This window comes from Phaseolus vulgaris, chromosome 11 (genome assembly GCF_051622355.1).
Source record: "Phaseolus vulgaris cultivar YP4 chromosome 11, ASM5162235v1, whole genome shotgun sequence".
Taxonomy (NCBI): domain Eukaryota; kingdom Viridiplantae; phylum Streptophyta; class Magnoliopsida; order Fabales; family Fabaceae; genus Phaseolus; species Phaseolus vulgaris.
Window position 1 is genome coordinate 4,547,985 of NC_143508.1, and position 25,541 is coordinate 4,573,525.

At 32.2% G+C, this 25,541-nt stretch overlaps 3 protein-coding genes and 1 pseudogene across 5 annotated transcripts; 2 read left to right on the forward strand and 2 right to left on the reverse strand.

The window, feature by feature from the left end:
* Positions 1-5,072: 5,072 nt before the first annotated feature.
* LOC137830255 (uncharacterized) lies at positions 5,073-13,494 on the forward strand. 2 transcript variants are annotated; one of them, XM_068637466.2, is made up of 3 exons: positions 5,073-5,603; positions 12,375-12,843; positions 12,937-13,494. In XM_068637466.2, exons 1-3 carry the CDS (start codon positions 5,145-5,147, stop codon positions 13,395-13,397), a joined length of 1,389 nt encoding a protein of 462 aa, XP_068493567.1. In that variant the 5' UTR covers positions 5,073-5,144; the 3' UTR covers positions 13,398-13,494. The 2 variants fall into 2 exon arrangements, with proteins under 2 accessions (XP_068493567.1, XP_068493560.1); XM_068637459.2 differs by having other exon boundaries at positions 5,074-5,603; positions 12,375-13,494.
* LOC150023006 (uncharacterized) lies at positions 9,596-10,649 on the reverse strand (annotated as a pseudogene).
* A 1,724-nt stretch (positions 13,495-15,218) lies between the features above and the next one.
* On the reverse strand, positions 15,219-17,789 carry LOC137829369 (uncharacterized). 2 transcript variants are annotated; one of them, XM_068636177.1, is made up of 3 exons: positions 17,598-17,789; positions 16,710-17,258; positions 15,219-16,448 (listed from the first exon to the last, which is right to left on the reverse strand). In XM_068636177.1, the coding sequence occupies exons 1-3, from the start codon at positions 17,781-17,783 to the stop codon at positions 15,426-15,428; spliced, it is 1,758 nt and encodes a 585-aa protein (XP_068492278.1). In that variant the 5' UTR covers positions 17,784-17,789; the 3' UTR covers positions 15,219-15,425. The 2 variants fall into 2 exon arrangements, with proteins under 2 accessions (XP_068492278.1, XP_090153974.1); XM_090297848.1 differs by having other exon boundaries at positions 15,219-16,709; positions 16,895-17,258; positions 17,598-17,734.
* Positions 17,790-20,713: 2,924 nt separating this feature from the next.
* LOC137830189 (endochitinase PR4) lies at positions 20,714-21,767 on the forward strand. Its single transcript, XM_068637371.1, has 2 exons — positions 20,714-21,187; positions 21,270-21,767. The coding sequence occupies exons 1-2, from the start codon at positions 20,902-20,904 to the stop codon at positions 21,674-21,676; spliced, it is 693 nt and encodes a 230-aa protein (XP_068493472.1). The 5' UTR covers positions 20,714-20,901; the 3' UTR covers positions 21,677-21,767.
* Positions 21,768-25,541: the final 3,774 nt, after the last annotated feature.

A 25,541-nucleotide genomic window follows, 5' to 3' on the forward strand; every position in this document is an offset into this window, starting at 1 on the left:
GCTAAATACAAACCAAGAGTAAGGTTATATTAGATGATATGCACACTCTCAATTATTGTGGAATGAGTAAAATATTAATTCATTATGGAGTGAACAGTATGAAAACCTCAATTATTGGATGATGCTGAATACAGTGTCGTGATCAAGTGCTGCAAAAATTCAGACATAGCAATTAAGGACATAGAAATATACATTGTTGGATGACGCCCACACTCACTCTCGATTATTGTATAGAAATACAGTATATTATTGGATGATGCCCCCACTCACTCTAGATTATTGTCTACTACTAGTATCTTTTCTTTTCACACGTGATATTATAAAATATAATATTTTTATTATATAATTGAATCTGGATGGTTTGCTCCTGTAGCTTTCGAGGAACGAGGAAACTCCATGTACAGAAAATATACCGACGCTCAAGCTTCAAATTCTATATAATGAATATATATAGTGTTAAAATTCAAGTTGAAATACTTACTGTGAGTGTTTTTTTAGGTTTTGATCGGACTGCTCGGGTCTGAATGGATACAATCAGATTCAAAATTCTAAGTTATTTTTTATTGAACTACTCAGATCCGAAATAATGATAACCAAATTCAATACTGAGTTATTGTTGATCGCAGACTTTCTCGTGCCCGAATGGAAGTTATCATAAAATATAATATTTTTATTATATAACTGTTCTGACTGAAATGAAGTAGGTCCAAATCTGGTGGTCTCCCCTTCAACCTTCAAACTTCAAAATTCAAATTTCAAATTCCAGCAATTCAGCTTTCAGAAAATGAGGTGGCTCCAATGCGAAAAGTTAAAACTTGCAGCATCTTTTTGGGCCGAAGATTTGAGTGCAGTGACTAGAGGGGAAATCCCATTTTTCTGAGACATCATGGAAGCCTCAATAGATTTCGTGATAAAGTCCTGTCAAATACAAACAAAGTAGTTTTCTGATCAAGTCCTGCTAAATATATAAAAAACTAAGTAAGGCCTATACTGAAGATGTTAACTTATGTTATTTTCACTGTCTGAGATGTTAACTTTAAGCTGTTCAAATTATATGAAACAGTACAATAATCATGTATTTTTCATATATGCATGTTGTTTTTATTTCTATCTACTCTTTGATCTACCCCAAAATGAGTTGCATTATGGAGTGAAGAGGTGAAGTTTGAAAAAAAGAGAAGGGTATATGCTGACATGTGATGAGGCATAAACTGTTCCATAAATTGATTTGGTTGTTGTCTCTGTTCGACAGACACTCGTTATTACATCCATCACTAGTTTGGTCTAATTTGAGTGCTAAAACTCAACTGAAAAGAGTGTCTGATTTGGTAGGCTAAGGCATTGACTTTACCTAAATCTTCATTGAATCGACTTGAGGCCTTTCATTATTAGAGAGGTGTCTTGATTACAAGTAGATGTAAAAATGATAATAGAAAAAAAAATATACTTAGAAATTAAAGTGGAAAAACATAACATAAACAAACAGACAATAACACGTCAAATATTAGGGTAGACTTTTAGTGTTAGCTCATTAAATTTTGAAATAAGGTTGAAATATTTTCTAAATTTTACAATTTGAAATAAATTTTGTTGTTCAACTCTAGAGTTTGAGAAGTATTTTTTGGAATGGAAAATATGTTAGTTAACTTTTTGGTTGGTGGATTGTTGTTGTCGGGGTGGATTCTATTCGGTCATATGGTTGTTCTTTGAATGGTGTTTCTCTAATGTGTTGTGAGGAGACTTGTTTTCATATGGTGTTTGTTTTGGACTTTCTGTATTGAAGACTTTCTTTGGACTCTGGGTCTCATGTTAGGTGTTTATTTAGTTATGGTTGAGTTTTTTGGACGAGTTATGTTTGTATTTTGAGGTATGTATAAGGATTGGACCACCTATTTATTTATTTTTTCTTGCCGATAAAAAAATAAATATTAAATTTTGAAATAAGGTAGAAATATTTTCAAAATTTTACAATTCGGAATAAATTTTGTTGTTCAAACTCTAGAGTTTGAGAAGTATTTTTTGGAATGGAAAATAAACTCTACAATTCAAAATATAAAATTGTATTCCAAATCAAAGAGTTTAAATAGTATTTTCTCCATTCAAAAATACCTTCCAAACTTTATAATTCAGAATACATTTGTATTTCAAATTTTAAAGTTAGAAAGATATTTTTTGGATTCAGAAATATTTTTCAAACGGTATAATTCAGAATATAATTTTGTTAAAAAAAATATTTTTTTTTTAATTTGAAAATATTTTTTAAACTCTGCAATTCTAAATACAATTTTATAATCCAATTTTTTGCATTTAGATTGTAAAAATTTTGTATTACAAATTGTATAGAATGCAGAATACAATTTTTTTTATTTTAAATTATAAACTTGAAAATGGAAAATTTTGATATTTTAAAAAATATGGGCTGTAACTTCGATCCATGACCCAATATCGATTTCCAAGCTTTCACTTATTTTCGTATGTTAGAGATACAAATTTATTTTCCTTCCAATTATTCCATCAAAGAATACTTTTGCCCCAACTTGATACGATTAATTTTAAGATTATATTTTGAGATCTTTTATAGTTGACGCCGCAAAATCTAAGTTTTTTCCCACTTAGAATCTCTTTCAGATATCTCATTTTCCACATAATCACTTATCAACTAATTCATAATTAATGAATGAAGAAAAAAGGTGTTATACAATTTATCCTATTAATATATGATTAATCATGTTGAAGAGTAAAAAGAGTTTGTATTTTGTTTATTGACCGAAAAATGTGGAATTTTTATTAATCCGGTAGAACTTTATTGGTTAATTATTTAAATAGATAAAATTTAAAATATTATTAAAATGGATAAAAAAACTTAAAAATTATCAAAATGGATAAATAGTATCATACTAACTTAGGAACATAGTAACGCGACTTTATTGTGAAAAAGTCGTGCAAAGGTAATACGACTTAAAAGATAAAATTGTATCAAATTAAAAAAAATCCCAAAAATATTGAAGTAATTAAAAATTGATTTGGGATCGTCTTTCAAGTTTATTGTTCTCAATATCTTTATTTTGTAATGATAATAAATAAGAGGCACCATCAATATTTTTTAAAGTTTGGAATTTATCTTTCACTTCCGATACACATGATCAATTATATATTATTGTTTCTAAAGTTAAAACAAAGAAATGATTGAAAATACTTATTTTGGATGAAGATGGAAATGTAGCAACATCAACTACTAATGTGTTGTGCAAAGTAATCTTTGAAACCAAATTCCTATGGACTTCAGTCATACATATAACATTAAATCATATATGAACATGTAGTGATTTCATTTATTATTTCTTTATTTTTCATATATGAAGTTAATAATCTCATATAATGCTTTGTAATGACAAGAGTTTGTTTTCTCATTTCTATTTTTTATTGATAGTTTATTGTCTTATTTGAATTGTGTTGACTTAATGTGGTTAACACTCAAATCCCAAATCCGGCCTAGTACAAAATTGCATATCTATATATCATAAGTTATTCTTGTTATGTTTTTTCAGTTTAATCTATGTGTATATTTTTTTCATTATCATTTTTATATGTAGGTTATTGTAATAACTTCCATACTTTGCTTTTTCACTTTTATTTTGTAAGTTATAATGTTCTGTCTTATCTCAAATATATTTACATAATAATCTCACATCCTCAACACTAAAATTTTGACGGTTAAAGAAAAACAACATTTCATTTGTGTTGGAGATCCTACATCGACTAGAGATCAGAACCTTTTATAGTATATAAGTGGATGCAAATTTCATCTCATTGAGCCGGTTTTATGAGATTGAGTTAGGCTTAAAGTCCACTTCTTAATAATTTGCTATTATTTTTGTTGTTTTTTTATGTTTTGTCACTTTGATTTCTATCTTTTATGTTTTTTCATTATCATTTTTTACATAGTTTATTGTAATAAGTTTCATACTTCATGATTTTTCACTTTTATTCCTTAATTGATCATCCGTTACCTTACTTCAAATTTGTTGACTTAATAATCTTATATGTTCAACACTTTTTCACTTCTATTCTTTAACTGATCATCTGTTACCATACTTCAAATCTGTTGACTTAATAATCTCATGTGTTCAATACTAAAACTCTGCCACATACAGGAAAACACCTCTATATGTGTTTTTACAGTTATATACTTTGATTTCTACCTATATGTTTTTCCATTATTATTTTTACTTGTAGCTTATGGTAATAATTTCCATACTTCACTTTTTCAGTTTTAGTTTTTGACTGAACATGTGCAGCCTTATTTCAAAAATGTAATACTCTCATGTGTTCAACACTAAAATTCTAATAGCTACACAAAAGAACCTCTGTGCTTCATGTGTTTGTCATTGTTTTATGTTATGTTTTGCCACTTTAATTTCTAAGTGTATTTTTTTCTATAATCATTTTTACATCTACCTTGTAATCAAAACACACCTCTCTCATAAATGAAAGACCACAAGTGGATGCAGTGAAGATTGAGCTAAATTCAATGCCTTAGCCTACCAAACCAACCCCTCTTTTCGGTTGAGTTTTCTTTTGATGGCATTGAAATTAGAGCACCAAATTATAGATGGATGTAAAGGTGAGTGTCTGTAGAACAGATACAACAGCCAAATCAAAATCAATGTGTGGAACAGTTTATGCCTCATCACATGTCAGCATTACCCTTCTCTTTTTTTTTCAAACTTCACCTCTTCACTCCATAATGCAACTCATTTTGGGGTCGATCAAAGAGTAGATACAAATATATGAAAAATCCTTGCTTAATGTACTTTTGATATAAACTAAACAGCTTTAAAGCTAACATGTCACACCGAGAAAAAACAAGTCATTTTATATATAATCATTATAAGAAAAATTTATATAATAAATATATTATCTTTATCAAACCAAAGTTATATAATAAATTATTAACACTCTGAAAACTCTAAACACTCTCAACAGTAAAAACATACATCTCACTTCTTAATAAATTAATAATTTATTCATTCCACCATAATTGAGAGGGAGTGGGGCATCATCTATTATAACATACTCACTTTCTATCTCCTTACTTGTTTGTATTAGCAGGACTTTATCATCAAATCTAGTTTGAGGTCTGCATGATGTCTCAGCAAAATGGGGTTCCCCCTCTAGTCACTGCACTCAAATCTTCAGCCATAAAAAATGCTGCAAGTTTTCATTTTCCTGGACACAACAGAGGGCATGCTGCACCTGCTTCCTTGACTGAGGTCATTGGAAGAACAGCCTATGTTCATGACTTGCCTGTGCTTCCAGAGCTTGGCAATCTCTTTTGTCCTCATGGTCCCATATTAGAAGCACAGGTTGAAGCAGCCAAACTCTTTGGATCTTCACAGACATGGTTTCTTGTTGGAGGGACTACTTCCGGCATACATGCAGCAATAATGGCCACTTGTTCTCCAGGGGAATTTCTCATTCTTCCCAGGAATTCCCATATATCAGCTATATCTGCATTGGTATTATCTGGTGCAGTGCCTAAGTACATCATTCCCAGCTCTGTCAATCATTGGCACATTGCTGCTGCCGTCACTCCATCTCAGGTAACAATGTTAGGTTAGAATTTCTAATTCTATAATGAAAATAGCCAATATCTTTCATGCCAATTATCAAAAATTTAATTAAAATACCTGGATTATCGCCGATTGTTGTGGAATCTCTACGGCAATCAAGAACAGGAGGTTTGTGGTCTTCCTCAACCAAATAACTTAATTCCTCTATGGGACCTTAGTCTCTCTTCTTGATGGAGAGAAGAACGTGTGTTTTTATTTGGTGTGTTGGGGACCATAACCAATAGCCTATTTTTATATTGCTAATTAGGGTTCTCATAATCCTCTTAATTAGGAAATATTGGTATCTACTCATTTAATACACATTAATAAGCTAAATAGGAAGTATAATTGTATATTATAACCCATTAATAGGAAATCCGTTATTTCCTTACAATCTCCCACTTGGGTTATATATTACCCTGAATACAACTATATCACAATTCTTTAGGCGCGCATCCGTATCCTATTTATTTTAATTTTCCTTATGAACAATATGGTTCATCTAATACAAAGATAAGAAAATTACCTCGATATTTATCACAATCAATCTGTGACAAGACCACGACAATCACCACATATCAATATACCAAACGACATAGATCTAATGTGGATGAGTAGCATGGAAATTTCGTAAAGTGTTATCTCAAAGTAACGGCAATTTCCAATTGATCCTACTTTATTCTTTAGTGAGATCATTCCAAAATCTTTATACACAATTAAAATTGTTTAATAAAGAACATAGTGAATTCAATCATAGACATATAAACCATCAACCTTATTCTGCATAAACATAATAAGCAATAGAATATCCATAAACAAAACATAGAACAAGAACACTCCTACTAAACCAAGGTATCATCACGAATAACCCATATGAGCAGTGTGCTCATGAAAGACCTTAGGTATCAATCCCTTGGTTAATGGATCAGCTAGCATAGAATTTGTTCCTATATGTTCTATAGAAATTTATCTATTTTGAACTCTTTCTTTCACAACTAGAAACTTAATGTCAATAAACTTTGACTTCGTTGAGCTTCTATTGTTGTTGGAATAAAAGACTGCAGAGTTGTTGTCACAGTAAATCTTTAGTGGTCTTTCGATTCGTCTACAACTCGTAATCCCGTAACAAAATTCTGAAGCCACAAACCGTGGTTGGATGCCTCATAACAAGCTACAAACTCCGCTGCCATAGTTGAAGAAGCTATAAGAGTCTGTTTTACAGACTTCCACGATATGGCTCCTCCAGCTAATATGTAGACATAACCTGATGTGGAGCGCTTGCTATCTTGACATCCCGCAAAATCAAAGTCAGAGTACCCAATGATCTCCAAATTCTCTGATCTCCGATAAGTGAGCACGTAGTCTTTTGTTTTCTTCAAATAACGCAACACGCGTTTGGTTGTTGTCCAATGTTGTAATCCCTGATTATTTAAGTATCTGCCCAATACTCCCACAATGAATGTTATATCGGGACGAGTACAGACTTGTGCATACATTAGACTCCCTATAACACATGCATAAGGAATCTTATGCATTTATTTTCTTTCAAGATAATTTTTGGGACATTGTTTGAGACTAAATTTGTCTCCTTTGGCTAGAGGTGTATCTCCTGGCTTACTATCTTTCATGCTGAATCTACTCAGAATTTTATCGATATAGGTCTTTTGTGACAATCCAAGAATACCTCGAGGGCGATCTCTAAGTATTTGAATCCCTAATACAAAAGATGCATTACCAAGATCTTTCATTTCGAAATTCTTCGTCAGAAATTTCTTGGTTTCATGCAATAATCCTACATCACTACTAGCAAGTAGAATATCATCGACATATAACACCAGAAAGATATATTTACTCCCACTGAACTTGTGGTACACACAATCATCAACAACATTTGCCTCAAAATCGTATGAGGTAATGACTTGATGAAACTTTTGATACCATTGACAGGAAGCTTGCTTGAGTCCGTAGATGGATTTCTTGAGCTTGCACACCATAGATTTTGGATCACTCGATACAAAATTTTATGGTTGCAATATATAAATCGTCTCATCAATGTCACCATTGAGAAACACGGTCTTGACATCCATCTGATGTAACTCCAAGTCAAGATGCACTACCAATGCCATAATTATTCTAAAAGAATCTTTCAAAGAGACGGGAGAGAAAGTTTCTTTATAGTCAATATCTTTCTTTTGAGTAAAGCCTTTAGCGACTAGACGTGCCTTATATCTCTCAATATTTCCATTTGAATCCCTCTTGATTTTAAATATCCATTTACAACCAATGGGTTTCGAGCCTTTAGGCAATTCAACGAGATCCCAAACGTCGTTGTCATTCATAGACTTCATCTCTTCATTCATGGCATCGATCCATTTAGAAGCGTCTGAACTACGCATGGCTTGACAGAAGTTGATTGGATCTTCCTCTGTTAAACCAATTGCATCCTCATGTTCTTGCAGAAATACGATGTAATCATCCGAAATCGCACTTCTTCTTTCTCTAATGGATCTTCTTAATGGCAATTCTTGAGGTTGTTGAGTTTGATCATTAGGTGGTGCGTGAGGAAGAACTTCATTGTCATTTTGTTGTACAACAATGTCAGGGATAGGAGCCTGAACATCGTTGTTGAGTTATGGAGTTGTGTCATGAATAACAACAGGTACAATGACCTTGTCATTTTGAACAACAAACTCTTCCTCAAAACCGACATTCCTTAAATCTTCTTCCCTCCCAAACTCAATTTCCTCAAGAAATCTCGCATTTCCCGTTTCAAAAATAGATCTTGATGTGGGATCAAAAAACTATTGTAGCCTCGAGAGCGCTCAGCGTACCCAACAAAATAATAGCTAATCGTTCTTAAGTCTAGTTTTGCTTCGTGCGGCTTATAAAGTTGCGCTTCAACTGGACAACCCCAAAATGTGCAAGTGCCTAATGCTAGGTTTCTTGCCTGTCCACAGCTCATAAGGGGTTTTGGCAACTGCCTTACTTGGTACTCTGTTAATGATATAAACTGCGATCTTTAATGCTTCTCCCCAGAGTGATTCTGGTAAAGAAGAATGAGTAATCATACTCCTAACCATGTCTTTAAGAGTTCGGTTTCTTTGTTCTGCAACACCATTCATACTGGGTTTGCCCGGCATGGTGTATTGCGGAACGATCCCACACTCATTGAGGAAAAGAGCAAATGGCCCCGGACGTTGTTCTCCTGATCCATCATATCGACTGTAGTACCTACCACCACGATCAGATTTGACAACCTTAATTTTCTTTCCAAGTTGAAGCTCAACTTCAGCTTTGAAAGATTTAAAAACGTCAAGGGATTGAGACTTATCATGTATCAAATATAGGTAACTGTATCTAAAATAATCGTCTATAAACGTAATAAAATACCATTGTCCATTCCGAGAAGCTGTAGGGAATGGGCCACATATATCAGTATGTATTAATTCTAAGACGTTTGAAGCTCTTTCGGCACCTAATTTTCTTTTGTTTGTTCGTTTCCCTTTGATACACTCAATACAAACTTGCAAGTCTGTTAGATCTAAGGGTTCAAGGATTCCATCTGACACAAGTCTCTGAATTCTCTGTTTAGAGATATGACCTAAACGCTTGTGCCATAAGGTAGTAGAATCCTCATTTAATTTTCGCTTTGTACCACGTGAACTTGTTTGCAGTATTTCATTATAAGAACTAACAATATCAACCATATATAGATTATCATTCAAATAATCAGATCCAATAAGATTTGAATTTTGGTAGAGACTAACTTTATTATTTATTTCCAAATGAACAAGAAAAACCAGATTTGTCCAAACTAGAAATTGAAATTAAATTCTGTCGAAAAGACGGTGCAACAAAAGTCTCAAATAAATCCAAATAAACTCTGATCTTTAATAATAATCTAAAAGTTCCTATAGCCTCCACTGCAACTCTATTGCCATCGCCCACAAAGATGAATCTTTCAGCATCACTTGGCAGTAACCCTATATAGAAATACTTATGTGAGTAGTAGCACCAGAATCTACCCACCAAGTATCCTTAGGTACAAAAGCTAAATTAACTTCAGAACAAACTAAATTTAGAAGCAAACCTTTCTTTACACGCCAATCAGCGTATTTGGGAGACTACCTCTTCATGTGTCCCGACTTCTTACAGAAATGGCAAATGAATTCACCATTATGCATCTTTGGTTTCTTCTTTTGAGAAGCTCCCTCCACAATATCCTTAGCTCTCCTTTTCATCTTATTCTTCGAGGTCGAAGCCAAATGAGCACTATCAACCTTATCTCGTTGTTGTCTCTCTTCCTCTTGCACACAATGAGAAATAAGCTCATTTAAGGACCATTTATCATTTTGAGTGTTATAACTCACCTTAAATTGACCAAAGTGTGCAGGCAGAGAGATCAAAACCAAGTGTACAGCAAGTCCTTAGACAACTCTAACTTAAGTGACTTGAGCTTTGATGCGAGATTAGACATCTCCATGATGTACTCTCTTATGTTTCCTTTGCCCTGATACTTCATGGAGACAACCTTACCCAAAAGGTTACTCGCTTCCAATTTTTCATTCTTGGCAAAGTACTCTTCAATTCCTTCAAGGAACTTTTTGGCATCCCCACTCTCAGAAATAGAGCCCCGAAACGCTTCCGAAATGGAACGTTTCATGATCATCGGACACATTCGGTTAGAGTGATCCCATTTCTCAATTTTAACCTCATTTGGGTTATCCGAAGTAGGAGTGGTCGTTCCACCCTAAGTGCCAGATCCAAATCCATACAACCGAGAACAATTTCCACGGTTTCTTTCCAAAATTTAAAGTTTGTCCCGCTAAGCATAGGGATATTATTGGCTTGAGCAGAAAAAATCGGAGCAATAGCAACAAAAACTGAATTTAGAACAAAAGAAAATTCAATAAAGCTCACATAAGTTTAGAAAATCATAAAATTAAATAAAGGTAACCCCATCCCAAGATATTGGGCACTCCACTAACATTTTATCTTTGGACAAAATATTAATTTGTAAATGACATATTGGTTGTAATCAAATGATGACAATAATAACATGTTAAATAATAAATCTTCCTTTGGGCCGATTTAAAATTCACATGTAAACCAAATAGTCATCACTCATTCTATCACAACAACCGTTCACGTAATTTCATTAAAATTCACCTTCCTTTGAGCCGATAAATAATTACAAAATTACATGTACGAAAAACATCTATAATTCAAAACAAAATAATATCCACAAAAGAGATCACTTTGGCGACATATTGATTCAATTAAATTGTTTTAATTACAGACTTACCAATATTTAATTATAAATAATAAAAAATCGTAAAATTAAAAAGTAAACCATATGAGAATTATACTAATGGGATCCTTCTGCTTAATAAACCGTATGACAATCACGGCAAAGTTCCACCAGTATTGATTTATAACACTAACAAATTAACAATGATTTAATGGATCCAAAGTACGTATCACAAAAATGATCAAATTTCATTAGTGATGGCCGAATGATTAAATAATCACAATAACAACAATAGAGAATTGTTAGGCTTTAATAAAATTTATCAAAGAACCAATTATGCCATATATATCCTTTGACATGTTGAATGAATAAAATAAAATAAAAATATCAATCAAAATAAATACACACAGCGCATGATTTCAGAAGAAAAAAAAATAAAATAAAATAAAAAAAAATATATATATATATATATATATATCTATCGAAAGCTTTCTTTAAAGTGTATTCCACATAAAACAAAAGCTATAGTATAATCAAAAGTCCCCAGGATCCATGGTCACCCAATGAGAAGGTCCTTAATATTGAATGTTGACTGTAAAGAGGCATATCCATAACTCAAACCAAATAAAAGATAATAATTAGGGTTTAAGATGATAAATTAAATATGTCTCTAATTCATCAAAAACATTCTTAATAAATAAACATGATCGGCTCTGATGCCACTTGTTAGAATTTCTAATTCTATAATCCGAAAATAGTCAAGATTTTTCATGTCAATTATCAAAAATATTAATTAAAATACCTTGATCCATAGTGATGATCGCCAATGGTTGCGGAATCTCTATGACAATCAAGAACATGAGGTTTGTGGTCTTCCTCAACCAAATAACCTAATTCCTCTATGGGACCTTAATATCTAACGTGTGTTTTTATTTAGTGTGTTGGGGACCATAACCAATAACCCTATATTTATGTTGCTAATTAGGGTTTCCATAATCCCCTTAATTAAATCATATTGGTATCTACTCATTTAATCCACGTTAATAAGCTAAATAGAAAATATAATTATATATTATAACCCTTTAATAGAAAATCCGTTATTTCCTTACATGTTTAAGGATGCTAAGAATTTGTTCCGAATCTCTGATCCATTTTTACTTTCCTCAACATTGATACTGCGTTTGCTATTCTTATCTTCTATGAAGCATATGTATACTTAAATTTACTTCACGTATCTGTATTAGGTTCTTGAATATTTTACTCACACAGGTTGATGAAGTAGTATACAACTGTTTAAAAAATATTATGAAAAGCCAGTTACAGACATATGAAAGCACGTATAATGTAGAGACACTGTCTTCTTTACTAATGATTTCAAGAAAGAAATGAAATGAAGAGTGCGCTTTTATTTGCAAACAATAGAAAGTAATTTATGATGATAATAGTTCATAACTTTGTTGTTTTTAATTAGTAATGTCTAGGAATTGTTATTGTGGCGGGTGTTGTTGCAGGTATTGAAAGCCATGGAGGAGCTAGAAATGGAAGGGAAAAAAGCAGCAGCAGTATTCATCACTTCACCTACATATCATGGTATTTGCAGTAACTTGAGCAAGATTTCGGAGCTGTGTCATTCTCGAAAAATTCCTTTGATTGTTGATGAAGCTCATGGCGCACACTTTGGATTTCATTCCAAACTTCCCAAGTCAGCTCTCCAGCAAGGAGCTGACCTAGTTGTGCAGTCCACTCACAAGGTTTTATGCTCTCTTACTCAGTCATCTATGCTGCACATGTCAGGCAACATTGTAGATAAGGAAAAAATTTGTAGATGTCTCCGAACTCTCCAAACCACAAGTCCTAGTTTTCTGCTTTTGGCATCCCTAGATGCTGCTAGAGCTCAACTCAGTGAGAACCCTGATATTGCATTTAACCAAGCAATTGCATTAGCCGATGAGGCAAAGTGTGTGCTAAAACAAATCCCTGGTATCTCACTACTTGAGAACTCAAGCTTTCCAGCATCTCCTGCAGTTGATCCATTGCGTCTCACTGTAGGTTTTTGGAATCTTGGTTTATCAGGTTACGAAGCAGACGAAATCTTATACAAGGATGAGGAAGTCATTGGTGAACTTGTTGGGAATACATGTATTACTTATGTACTTAATCTTGGGACTTGTAGGGAACATGTTGAGAGGCTTTTGTTGGGGATAAAGCGTCTAGCTGAAACATATGGTTCCATTGAACAAGCTGAGAAGAAAGTGGTGAATGTTGATGCACCCTTTGATGATATAATGATGAGTTTGATCCCTAGAGATGCCTTTTTTGCAGGTAAAAGGAAAGTGGCAATAAGGGAGAGCATTGGTGAGGTTGCAGGGGAGCTTATATGTCCATACCCTCCAGGTGTACCAGTGTTGATCCCTGGTGAGGTTATAACTGAAAAAATTGTTGATTATCTGCTTCATGTTAGGAGTAAAGGTGCTGAAATCAATGGAGCATCTGACTCCTCCCTTTCTTCAATAGTTGTTTGCCGTAAATTATGAACTGGGAAGGAGCATTCTTAAGCTAAAATTTGGTCTTTGTGTCGCACTATAACGTTATTATTACAACACTTTACAAGGATTTCCACAGTTAAAGAAATTTTTTAGCAGTGATCAGCAACTACTAATGACAGCAACTAACTAATAAAAGCAATTAGGTTGAAAGTGAGAATTCGGAAAGAAATTTTAAATGAGAAAAACTTGAGATTTTGTGAACTCTTCAAAGTTAAATCCGGTATATTGAGTTAATCATAGCATTGCTTAAGAAGATTATTTGAAAAAATTATAATTTGAAATACAAAGTATTTTTTATTTTAAAAAAATACTTTTCAAACTTTATATATAGTTTTTTCATTATTAAAAGCTCTGTTTTTTTTTTCACTTTGTTTGACTGTCGGAACGTACATATGTGGGAGATATTAGTAACAAAATAATTAGGAGTTTATGCGTTTTTTATTTATTTAGGTAACATACCAACAATTTGTAAAATTTTTAAAATTAATTACCTTGTAGTTATGTAATTGACATGTACACCAATTATAATATACCAACATTTTTCTAAAATGGAAAGGAGAAACATAAATCTCTTAAATATGACGAGTAAAAAGAAATGTTACTTCTTCATAATCATTCATCCACATTTTCTAATAAAAGAAAATACAATTAATTAAAAAATATTTGACATTAATTAAAAAATAATAATAATAAGTCAAGGTATATTTGACATTTTTAAATTATATGGAGTTAGAGGAAGGAGGCATTGAGGTGCTTGGAGAATTTGCCTTATTTATTGTTACCATCCAAATTTTTGTGTATAACCTTGTTCTTAATTTAATTTTAAGAGGCACCCTGTTGTCATATCGGATTCTTTTAATGGGAGTTTCTTCCAAAATTTAAGTCTCCAATTTTAACACATTTCTTAACACTTCAGCTTTGGAGATGTTATTTTTGTTTTAAGAGCATTTTTGTAAATAATTTTTAACACAGTTTTTCCTTTAAATAAAAACAAAACAAAAATACACTTGCTCAATCCATATATCCCTGTTTAATGTTATACTGTCCTGGTAAACAGCAAGACAAAACACATTCTAGTAATCATACACCAAAAGTCAATTTTAAGACAATCAATTTTCTAATATTTGCTATCCAAACTACAATTACATTACACATCACATCACATCTTAGTGTCAAATTAATTTGTATTAGAATAAATTTTTAATGTCTAACTAAATCTTGGTTGAGATTTCTTCCACTTATATACTCATATACTCTAAATTGTTATATACTCTAAATTGTTCTAATGTCTAACCAATCTGAAATCTACAAAAAGATAAACATGCACTAGTCATGAGTATGGTATGTGACATTGACTTCTCAAGTTTTGACCTTACCCGTCACTATAACGTTACTAGCATAAATCATGAAAAAGTCTGAAATAAATCCTTCCTATTCTCTAAATCATTTTTTCCAATTAGCTACGCATACAATTAAAATCCAATTACTTGCAATTTTCTTTCAATATTTATGACGGTTTCCAGAGTGATGCTGGTCTCCTTAAGTGCTCTGCATTCATCGGTCCTTTCTCAAATATTTAGCATTTAATTGTATAATAGGAATTCAAAATCAGTTGGAAGTTTAATATTGAGTAAAGAATTGAGTAAGATGAACCTATAAATTTATTACCTTCAGATTTTAGTTTGAAAATAACATCTTAGTTTCTTATGAGTTTGTTTAAAATTTATTAGTGACGAATCTGCTCGTCTCTCCTATAACAGTCATGACTTGTGATATTTCTTTCCCAGTGACTCGAAGAACCCAGTAGCATTTCCAAGAGACAAAAATTGAGTACTCTTTCATTCTAAATGAGAAAAAGTTACCAACAATTCAGCCTTAGTATTTGCTAACTACTCAGAAATTTCTTCAGCTGTGTAAACCATCCCCAACTGTAAAATAACCTTTTGGTGTGTGTGATGCAAAAAATCAAAGGCCACTTGGGATGTTTTAACTTCAAGGTGCTTCTCACCAGCTGATTTACTTTACGTTGCAGACAACTACTGAAGAAAGTAAGGGATCAGATGCCCCACTAATATCAGCACCTTTACTCCTAACATACAGAAGATAATCAACAGCTTTTTCCGTAATAACCTCACCAGGGATCAATACTGGTATGCCCGGAGGGTATGGACATATAAGCTCCCCTGAAACCTCACCTATGCTCTCCCTTATTGTTACTTTTCTTTTACTAGCAAAAAAGGCATCTCTGGGGATCAAACTCATGATAATATCATCAAAGGGTGCATCAACATTACGCACTTTCTCTTCAGGTTGCTGAAAGGAAGAATAAGTTGCAGCCAAATGCTTTATTCCCAATAGAAGTCTATGGACATGGTCCCTACAAGTCCCGAGATTAAATGCGTAAGTAATAGATTTGTTCCCAACAAGTTCACAGACAACACCATAATCTCTGTATAAGATTTCGTCTGCTTCATAACCTGATAAACGAAGCTTCCAAAAGCCTACTGTGAGACGCAATGGATCAATTGCAGCAAAGGTTGAAAAGCTTGAATTCTCAAGCACTGATATACCAGCAATTGATTTTAGCGTGTACTTTGCTTCATAAGCTAATGCAATTGCTTGGTTGAATGCAACATCAGGGCGTTCACTAAGTTGAGCTCTTGCAGCATCCAGGGATGCCAAAAGCAGATAGCTAGGGCTTGTAGTTTGAAGTGTTTGGAGACATCTATCAATTTTTTCCTTATCTACAATATTTCTCGACATGTGCAACATAGATGACTGAGTAAGAGAGCATAGAACTTTGTGAGTTGACTGTACAGTCAGATCAGCCCCTTGCTGGAGGGCTGAGCTTGGCAGCTCAGAATGAAATCCAAAATGTGCCCCATGAGCTTCATCAACAATCAAAGGAATTTTACGAGAATGACACAGCTCAGAAATCTCGCTTAAGTTACTGCAAATACCATGATAAGTAGGCGAAGTGATGAAGACTGCTGCCGCTTTTTTCCCTTCCATTTCTAATCCTCGGATGGCTTTCAATACCTGCAAAAACACCCACATAAAAAAGAGTGAGAATTAGATAAGATTACTAAAAGAATCCTAACATTAATGAAAGTAAAAAGTCAGAGATTCGGAACTCATCTTCTGTGTAAGAGTTAAAAACAAAAACTATTCAGATGGTTTCTTTAATGAATACGACAATGCAATTCTATTCGTATCAACTTCTTGCATGAAATTTTTATTTTTGTGAGCAGATTTTCATGAACGTGAGCACAATATGATAGTGGGCAGCATCTGAATAACCTGCAATGGAGAGACACCACCAGCAATGTCCCAATCATTTTCATAATCGGGAACGATGTACTTAGGCACTGCACCAGACAATACCATAGCAGATATAGCTGATATATGGGAATTCCTTGGAAGAATCAGAAAATCCCCCGGGGAACAGGTAGCCATAATGGCTGCCTGAATCCCACAAGTAGTACCTCCAACAAGAAACCATGTGTGTGATGATCCAAACAGTTTGGCTGCTTCAGTCTGTGCTTCCAATATGGGGCCCTGGGGACAAAAGAGGTTGTCAAGCTCCGGAAGCTCAGGTAAATCATGCGAATAGGGTCTCGTTCCGATAAGCCGAGTCAAGGAAGCAGGAGCAGCATGCCCTCTGTTATGTCCAGGAAAGTGAAAACTGGCAACATTTTGCTCAGCAGAAGCTTTCAATGCACTGACAAGAGGAGGTAGGCCATTTTGCCGAAGCACCGGAGTGTTGCCGCTCAAAACGCGGTCGTTTGTGGTTGATAATCCCCCAATGCTTTCATCTAGCCCTACTGGTGCTGCTGCAATGCTTCTTTCCTGCATAAAATAAATTTCAACGCTCTGAACAGCATTCCATACCCCCAATTAAACAACTCCTGGATTCTTCAAAAAAAAAACCTAATCAAACCCTAACAACTGCAATGCACGAGCATAAGCCTGTAATAAATCTGCTCCAAAATCATGTGTTCACAATTTAATCCGAAAACCCGACTAATTTGTATTACAAATATTTATCTACTGAAATTGAAGATACGTAAGACAACGATGGTGGAGGTTTAAAGGTTCCAGGGTTTGAGAAAAATGCAAAGACGCAACAGAAATTGTTGTAATGAAAAAACAGTAAATAAACAATGGAGGAAGTGAAGGAGACAAGACCTGAGAGCAACGAAGCGGAAGCGTTGGCGAAAGCCTGAGAGTGGAAGCGCTGGCAAAACCCTGCAATGGAAAAAAGCAAAGCGAGTTTGGGTTTTTGGGATTGCAAGAGAATGAGAGTGTGGGAGATATCATCTTCTTCTTCCCACCACTGCTACACACTGGTTCGTTAAAATTATTTCCAACCATTAAAACATAATCAAAATTATTTGTGAACTAATATTAATTAAGATTATTTTTTATGACAATTAGAATGTCAATAATATTTTTTTTTACTAATATAACAATTTTAATTCGATATTAATATAAATTATATTTAATTAACTTAATTATCTTATTTAAATAATATTTTTAAAATATATATATATATATATATATATATTTAATACATTTAAATGTTTTTGAAATTTTACCGTTCTTTTAAATAAAAAATTTCATATTATACGTTACTATGCAACTTGATATCTCAATAGGTTAAATAAAAAATTTTATATTATACGTTACTATGCAACTTGATATCTCAATAGGTTGACACTTCAAGTAATAACAATCATTTATCATTACATGGAAAAAAAATACAAGAATATGGGGACTAGATTAAAACCCATATGTTAACAAAAGCGATATATAAATAGACTATACCTATTCAAAAAAAAAATTAAGAATAGACTAGATGAGAAGTCTATTATACCAATGAAAATATTCTCTATGAATAAATCTTAAATTAGTCAACTTATCCGTACACGCATAGTCCTAAACTTATTTTTTTCAATACAAGTATTTTATCGATTACGAAACATCCAAGAATAATTTGTCTTTGTCACTTATTTAATATTTATGTACTTATTGTTTGTTAATGTATTTTAAAAAATAATGGATCAAATTAAACCTTTTAAAATAATAGGATGAAATTGAATAAAGATATAAATAATGAGACAACACAAATATTAAGCTTGTTTTAACTTTTTTTTATGATAGTCATCAACACGTCCCCTAAATCAACAAAATAAGATGAGGCAGTTTTGAAAAAAAAATAGTACAAGATAATTAAGAAAATTAAATTAAGCACAAAATTAGAAAACCAAAATAAAACTTATAAATATTTTAATGATAATGAAAATAGGTTAAATATTAAAGTATAAATATTTAAAACTTTCAGTCTTAAAGCTATGTTAACTACATCTCAGTCTTGGATTAATCCTTAAATAATGCATCTTTTTTTTATAGAAAAAATATTTATAATTTTACACCTAAATCTCATTCTCGAACTTAATATTTTGTTTAAAAAATCTGAGTTTAATTCCAATCAAAATTGTGTAATTTCTCATGGTATATAATAGCTATAACGTATTAACTAAAAAAACCAATATTAGCACGCACCAAAGTAATTTATTTGAGTTTATGAATGGATATTTACGAGAGATTCACTCTAATATGCAAAATGAATACATTTGTAACATTTTAATGAACTAATTAAAACGAGTTTAAAGTTCGTGTTTGTTTTGCAAATTATTGATAAATTTTAAAAACATCAGCAAGTTAGTTTGAATAAAATTTAAGGAAATACTCGTAAGAGAAAGATAAAATAAAATATTAAGGCATTTTTTAAATAAGTTAAAATCAATTTATCATTTTTTAGAAATTTTAAAAAAATTCCCGGTAAATACTTGTAAATTTATAAAAACTTTTTTTGTTTTTTAACGTGAAGCCTACAAAACCTATTTAAATAAGTAATCCAAATTAAAAGATAACGAGAATGGGGTTGCGTGAAAGTGTGTGGCTACTTACGCCATCATTAAAGTCAAACACAAACACATAAGACTATTCATCTTAGCTTTTTACACCTACAAGTCAAAACAAAACACACCACCCTCTATCCACATTTAATGCCTTTTTTATAAATATTTTTCAGAGAAAAAAAAAAGAACTTAGTAGTCATAATCCAAAATAAATTTAGTCATTGTAGTTATCTTTTGAGTGTGGAGTTTCCGTACACTTATATAACGATTTTATCTTTATCTTTACAGAATGATGATATTTAACAATGTTATTAATAAATATTATACAATAAACCCTTAGTAATTATGTACTTATATAGATTACAATAGGTTTATATAGTATGTGAAACTCGAACTTGTAGTAATATTGTCGTTGATGTCTCGATCGTTCCTTCTTACTTTTCTCGTACTTGTTCTATGGTACTCGGTTGTTTTTTCTTACTTCTTGTATTCGTTTTCTAGTGTTTGGTCGCTCCTTATTAGTCTTATAGTACTCGTTCTTTAGTATTCGCTTGCTCATCCTTACTCTTCTCTCGTACTCATTCTCTAATACTCGATCACTCCTCCTTGGTGCTCAGTTGGGAGTTAACCTGCAGAAGGTTTTTCAACGATCAAGCAAATACTCTGTATTAAGAGTGTATGATGTAATTGATCAAAGCGTACCTTACTCCTTTGAAGAAGGCTTATTTATAGTGTTTGGTAATAGGTCATTTGATTCATGGGTTGTATCTGACACATATCTTCAATAAATCAGTGTTAGCTGATTTTTCGGAATGACACCTAGATTTGACGAGGTTGGACACGGATTTGTAGGGAAATTACCCTGATTTATAGGATATTTTTTTGTCGTTTATTTGTCAATTTGTTCTTTGTTGTGATTGATCACTCGGCCGATCAGTCAATGATATCGAGTGACGTGACTCATTCAATCACGACCAGTATAATGATTAAAAAACTATTCAACCTCATTAAACATAATTTAGTCATATGTATTAGTTAAAGACTCACTACTTTAAAGTGGAAGATGACAAAATTTTAATTTTAAATTAATTTCAAACTAACTTTAATATCAAAATATAATTACATTACAACAATTATAAAGAACACACACAAAAATGGATGAGTAACCCAATAAGAACTAGAAAACCTAAAAGGCCGAAGACCCCTCAAACATGAAGGAAACGCACTTTACTCTGCAGGAACAAGTAGGTTGTCGGAAAGTGAATTTTAAAATAACGTAAGCTATTTTTTTATAAACAATATTGTTTCTAAAACCATTATAACTAAGAGCTATAGTATACAAATCAAAGCTATAAAGTCAAAATCTAGACCGTGTATTACGTTGTTCTATCATAGAATGGGACATACTCTAATAATGTCACCAAGTTCAGAGTGAAATTTCAAGCACTAAAGTTTAAAGTCCTAGCCAGCATTAACACTATAAATACAAGTCTCTTTGTGCTCAAAAATCTCAACCTCGTCTAACAAACATTACATAGTTTCTCTTACACACTTTGCAGCTAGCTAGGATGAGCAAGGTTGCAGGGTTTGTGGCAACCTTATTCATGGTGGTGATGATGATGATGGTGCCAAAAACAGAGAGTGCCCTGCATATAGCTGACATCGTCACAAGACAATTCTTCAACAACATAATCAATAAGGCTGATGGTGATTGTCCAGGGAAGAGCTTCTACTCACGTGATGCTTTCCTCAAAGCTCACAATTCCTACCCTCGCTTTGGTAGTCTCAGAAATGAAGATGACTCCAAACGTGAAGTTGCAGCTGCTTTTGCTCATTTCACACATGAAAGTGGACGTTAGTATGAGGAACTTTTACATATAGCAGAAATCAAATACTGGTTTTTTTGGTTCAACTGATAAAGTTAATTAACATGCAGATTTTTGCTACATAGAAGAGATTGGAGGAGCATCAAGGGACTACTGTGATGAAAGCAACACTGAGTTTCCATGTGTCCCTAGCAAAGGGTACTATGGTCGTGGACCGATCCAACTATCTTGGAACTTCAACTATGGACCAGCAGGACAGAACATCGGTTTTGATGGGTTGAATGCTCCGGAGACAGTGGCCAATGACCCTGTCGTGTCCTTCAAGACAGCATTGTGGTACTGGATGGAGTTTGTTCGCCCTGTCATGAACCAGGGCTTTGGTGCAACCATTAGAGCCATCAATGGCCAGCTTGAATGTGATCAAGGAAACCCTGCCACTGTCCAGGCTCGTGTTAATCACTACACACACTACTGTTCTCAACTTGGTGTTGCTCCTGGTGACAATCTTTATTGCTAAGTTATCACCTCTACTATGATATTGGATATATATGTCTACCATATATGTGATCACACAAGTTATATTAATAAATAAACAATTCAAAGGGTCATATCTTTATTTTCATTATTGTAACACAAAACAATTTACTAATTTTTTCTTATACATGTTGCACCGGTCGGAACCAGATGGTTCGGGATGTTTTAATATTCGATCGATTGATCAATATATTTAAATGCATTAAAGTTAAAGAATGATTAATAAAACTAAGTCATATATAAATTTAATAATATACTTTTAATCATGATCTCATGTATTAATTTTGATCCAATAATAACAAATCATCATAATTGTATAAATAGGTGTAACAATTAAGGCAAAAATATATTATTATTACGTATTTATCATAAGTCGAAAGACCTTTTACAAATATTCTTTCAACTAAAAACCAAAGATAAAGAGCAAAGTAAAGGAAAAAGAAGAGTCCATCCAAAACTACAATCTCATGATGTACTTTTTTAAGTGTATGAGTGAAAGGCTTAAGTGATTTTTCCCCGAATTTAAATAAGAGAAGAAGGTTAAAGGTTCAGTTTTATGTATAAAGGTTGGATTATCCTTAAAGTGGTTTATATTTATTCATTTTTTTTATTACCGATAATAAAAATGTCTTAATTGATCAATATATTAACATATTGAATATGAACATGTAATTGCCTCGTGGGAATTGCTAACACATTAGTTCGTAGTTGATTTTAAACATGTGTGCTTCATCTTTCTGCATTTTTCTTGAAAAAAAAAAAAATGTTTCTGCATTTCAAACCACTTATGAAAGTGTAAGATTAAGAATTTCACTAATCTATGATGGAGTAGTTGTAACTAATCAAACTTTTTGTAACTTTAACATATTGATTAATGTTAAGCTTTTAATGCGACCGCGAAGAAGCCGAAAGTATGATTATCAACTACTACATTCTTACTTACTTCTATAGAAAATAATACTATTAATTATGCTGTTCTATAAGTTTTTTTATAAGTTAAACGAATTTATTAATAATTTAAAAACCCAATGCACTTGATTTTAAACTTATCTTATTTTAATTGTTGAAGATGAATACAATGATCTAGTAAATATATTATAAATTTCGATGGGAGCAAATTACACATAAAAAAGAATAAAATTTATAATTTGAAGAAGATATTTTTTAGTTTTTGAAGCATTTTCTATTAGTAAGTATCAAGTTAATTTAAGCAAGGGAATTATTTTTATTTTTATTTTTTTTATAAAATACTTTCATGTTAGGCATCACTATGCTACTTGACATCTTAGCTAGACTGACACATCAAGTAACAACAATCATTTGTCATCACATGAAAAAAGTATTATTAAAAAAAGAAAAAGAAAAGAAAAATATGGGGGACTATACCAAAACCCATATGTTAACAAAAACGATACATAGGTAGATTATACTTATTAATAAATAATTCTAAGAACAGACTAGATCGAAACTTATTATATCAATGAAATGATTCTCTATGAATAAATCATAAATTACCCAACTTATCAGCACACGCATTCCTTTCACGAAAAATATGAGTAACCCTAAAACTGATTTTTCCACAGTAATTAAGAAAAGTATTTCATCGATTACGAAGGATCCAGGGAACATTTGTCCTAGCAGTAAACATAGCACAAACCAAGGCAGAGTCACATTCCAGCCAAACATTAGTAAGACCCAACTTTTGAGCTTCCTCCAAAGCATATATAACTCCATAAAATTCAGCAACCAAAGCAGTTTGAACGTCAAGAAACACAGAGAAAGCTCCAATAAACTCCCCCATACTCCCACGGAAAATACTTCCACAAGCGGCAAGACCTGGATAACCCCTAACAGCCCCATCAGTGTTAATTTTAACTCAGCCTGGTGAAGGAAACTCTCATCTAATAAGAAGAGGACGTAGAATTTTACCAGTACGAGTGTTAATACCAAAAAACTTGAGCACATTGAAATCGAACATATCATTCTTCATTGAAGCTTTAGACGAATTACCCACTAGACAAGTTAAATCTTTAATAACCAAAATAGCCCTAGAAACCTCAATCTTATCCTGAAAACGAGTATAATTCCTCATACGTCATATCATCCAAATATAAAAAGTTATCACAGCTAGCTTAACCAATTTAACCAACGGACTACCATCACTTTTAATAAAAGAAAGAAGATAATCCTTATTAGATAAATCATAAGTAGGAAAAATGTGTCGAACCAAACTTCAAATATGCAAAGCATTAGCACATTCAAAAAATAAATGTTGAATAGATTCCTCATGCTTTTCACAAAGCGTACACATAGAACAAATATGCAGATCTTTATTTTGAATATGTTGATCTATAGGAAGCCGCCCATGAAAAACTTTCCAAAGGACAAGAGTTTTGGAAGGCGGAATATATAAAGACCAAATAAATTTATCCCAACCACAGGAAACCCCTGGATCCAAGAAAAAAGTCCTAGCTGATTTAAGACTGAGACGATCAGACTCATCTAGAATCCAATTAGGAATATTTTGTTCCGCCCTAACCATGATATGACTAAAAAGATGAGGCATCTGTTGTAAAGACAATAGAATATTTCAATCACCACATGTCCAAAACTGAAAGACTGTATCTGAAATACTAGCACCATCAGATAATCCTGCAATATTTGCTAAAGAAGTAGTAGCACACCATTTATCATTCCATAAATTAATAAAAGAACTTGTACCAACAGTCCAAGAAGTATAATCAAGTATAGTAGAATAAAACTGCTTAATTCCAGGCCAAAGAGATGGGATCTATAAACCATTCGAAACTCGTATTTTGATTTAAGGACCCTGGCTTTCAAGAGCAAAGACCAAGGCTTGTTGCTATAAACAAAGTTCCAAGCAAGCTTAAGAATATATGCATTATTTTCATGCACGGGAATTTGCTCATAAAAATCTTATTTTAGCTTTATTTATATTTAAATAATTTTAAAAGAATATATTTTGGATTAATGTTTAACATTTGTTAATATTTTATTCATTTGTATTTATTTTAAGGTATTTAATTTAAAATATTTTTTGAAAAAGTTATTAGCTTTATTATGTTTGATAAAGAAAAAATATAACAATTAATTGATAAAAATAATGGAATGTTACAATAATTATATTGACCTTAAAAGTCTCCTAAACGTCAAAATCTCACCACAAATATAGTGAACAACTAAAGGAGAAAGAGACTTAGAAATGTAATAATTCACTTCATTCAACATCATTAACTCTTGTAATAAAGAAAAATTTATGTTGGTTACTTTTTGTCTTAATAGTTGAAAACTTGTTAAAATCTAAGTTATAACTTCTGAAATATTTGCATAGAAAAAATACTTCAAGAAAAAGTTTCAGTGTCTTAGCTAATTGAAAGGTTTTTTTTAGTAGGATGAGAAGGTGGGTTCGATCCAATATGTCGTCTACCAATCCATCATATTTGTATGAAATTCGTCAATATTTTGAACCAGTCAATCTGCATTGGTTTAATTTGTCTAATTCGTCAATTCACTTAACCAACCCGCTTATTTTTATTTACGATATTTTTAAACTGGAATAACATACTTTTAGAATCAAAATTAGTGATTATCGATATTTTATATAAAAATCTATTAACATCATTTTTTATATATTATTTTATATATGGATATTTACTTTTTTTAACCATTAAATTTTGTTTAATTATAATATTAAAGTTTGATTTAATTTTATTGTTCATTGCAATTTTTATTGTCAAAAAAGTGATTTCAATAATTACAACCAAATAAATAAATTTAAAATAAATAAAAAATGCAAAAAAGAGAGAATTAAAAAAATTTAAAATGTG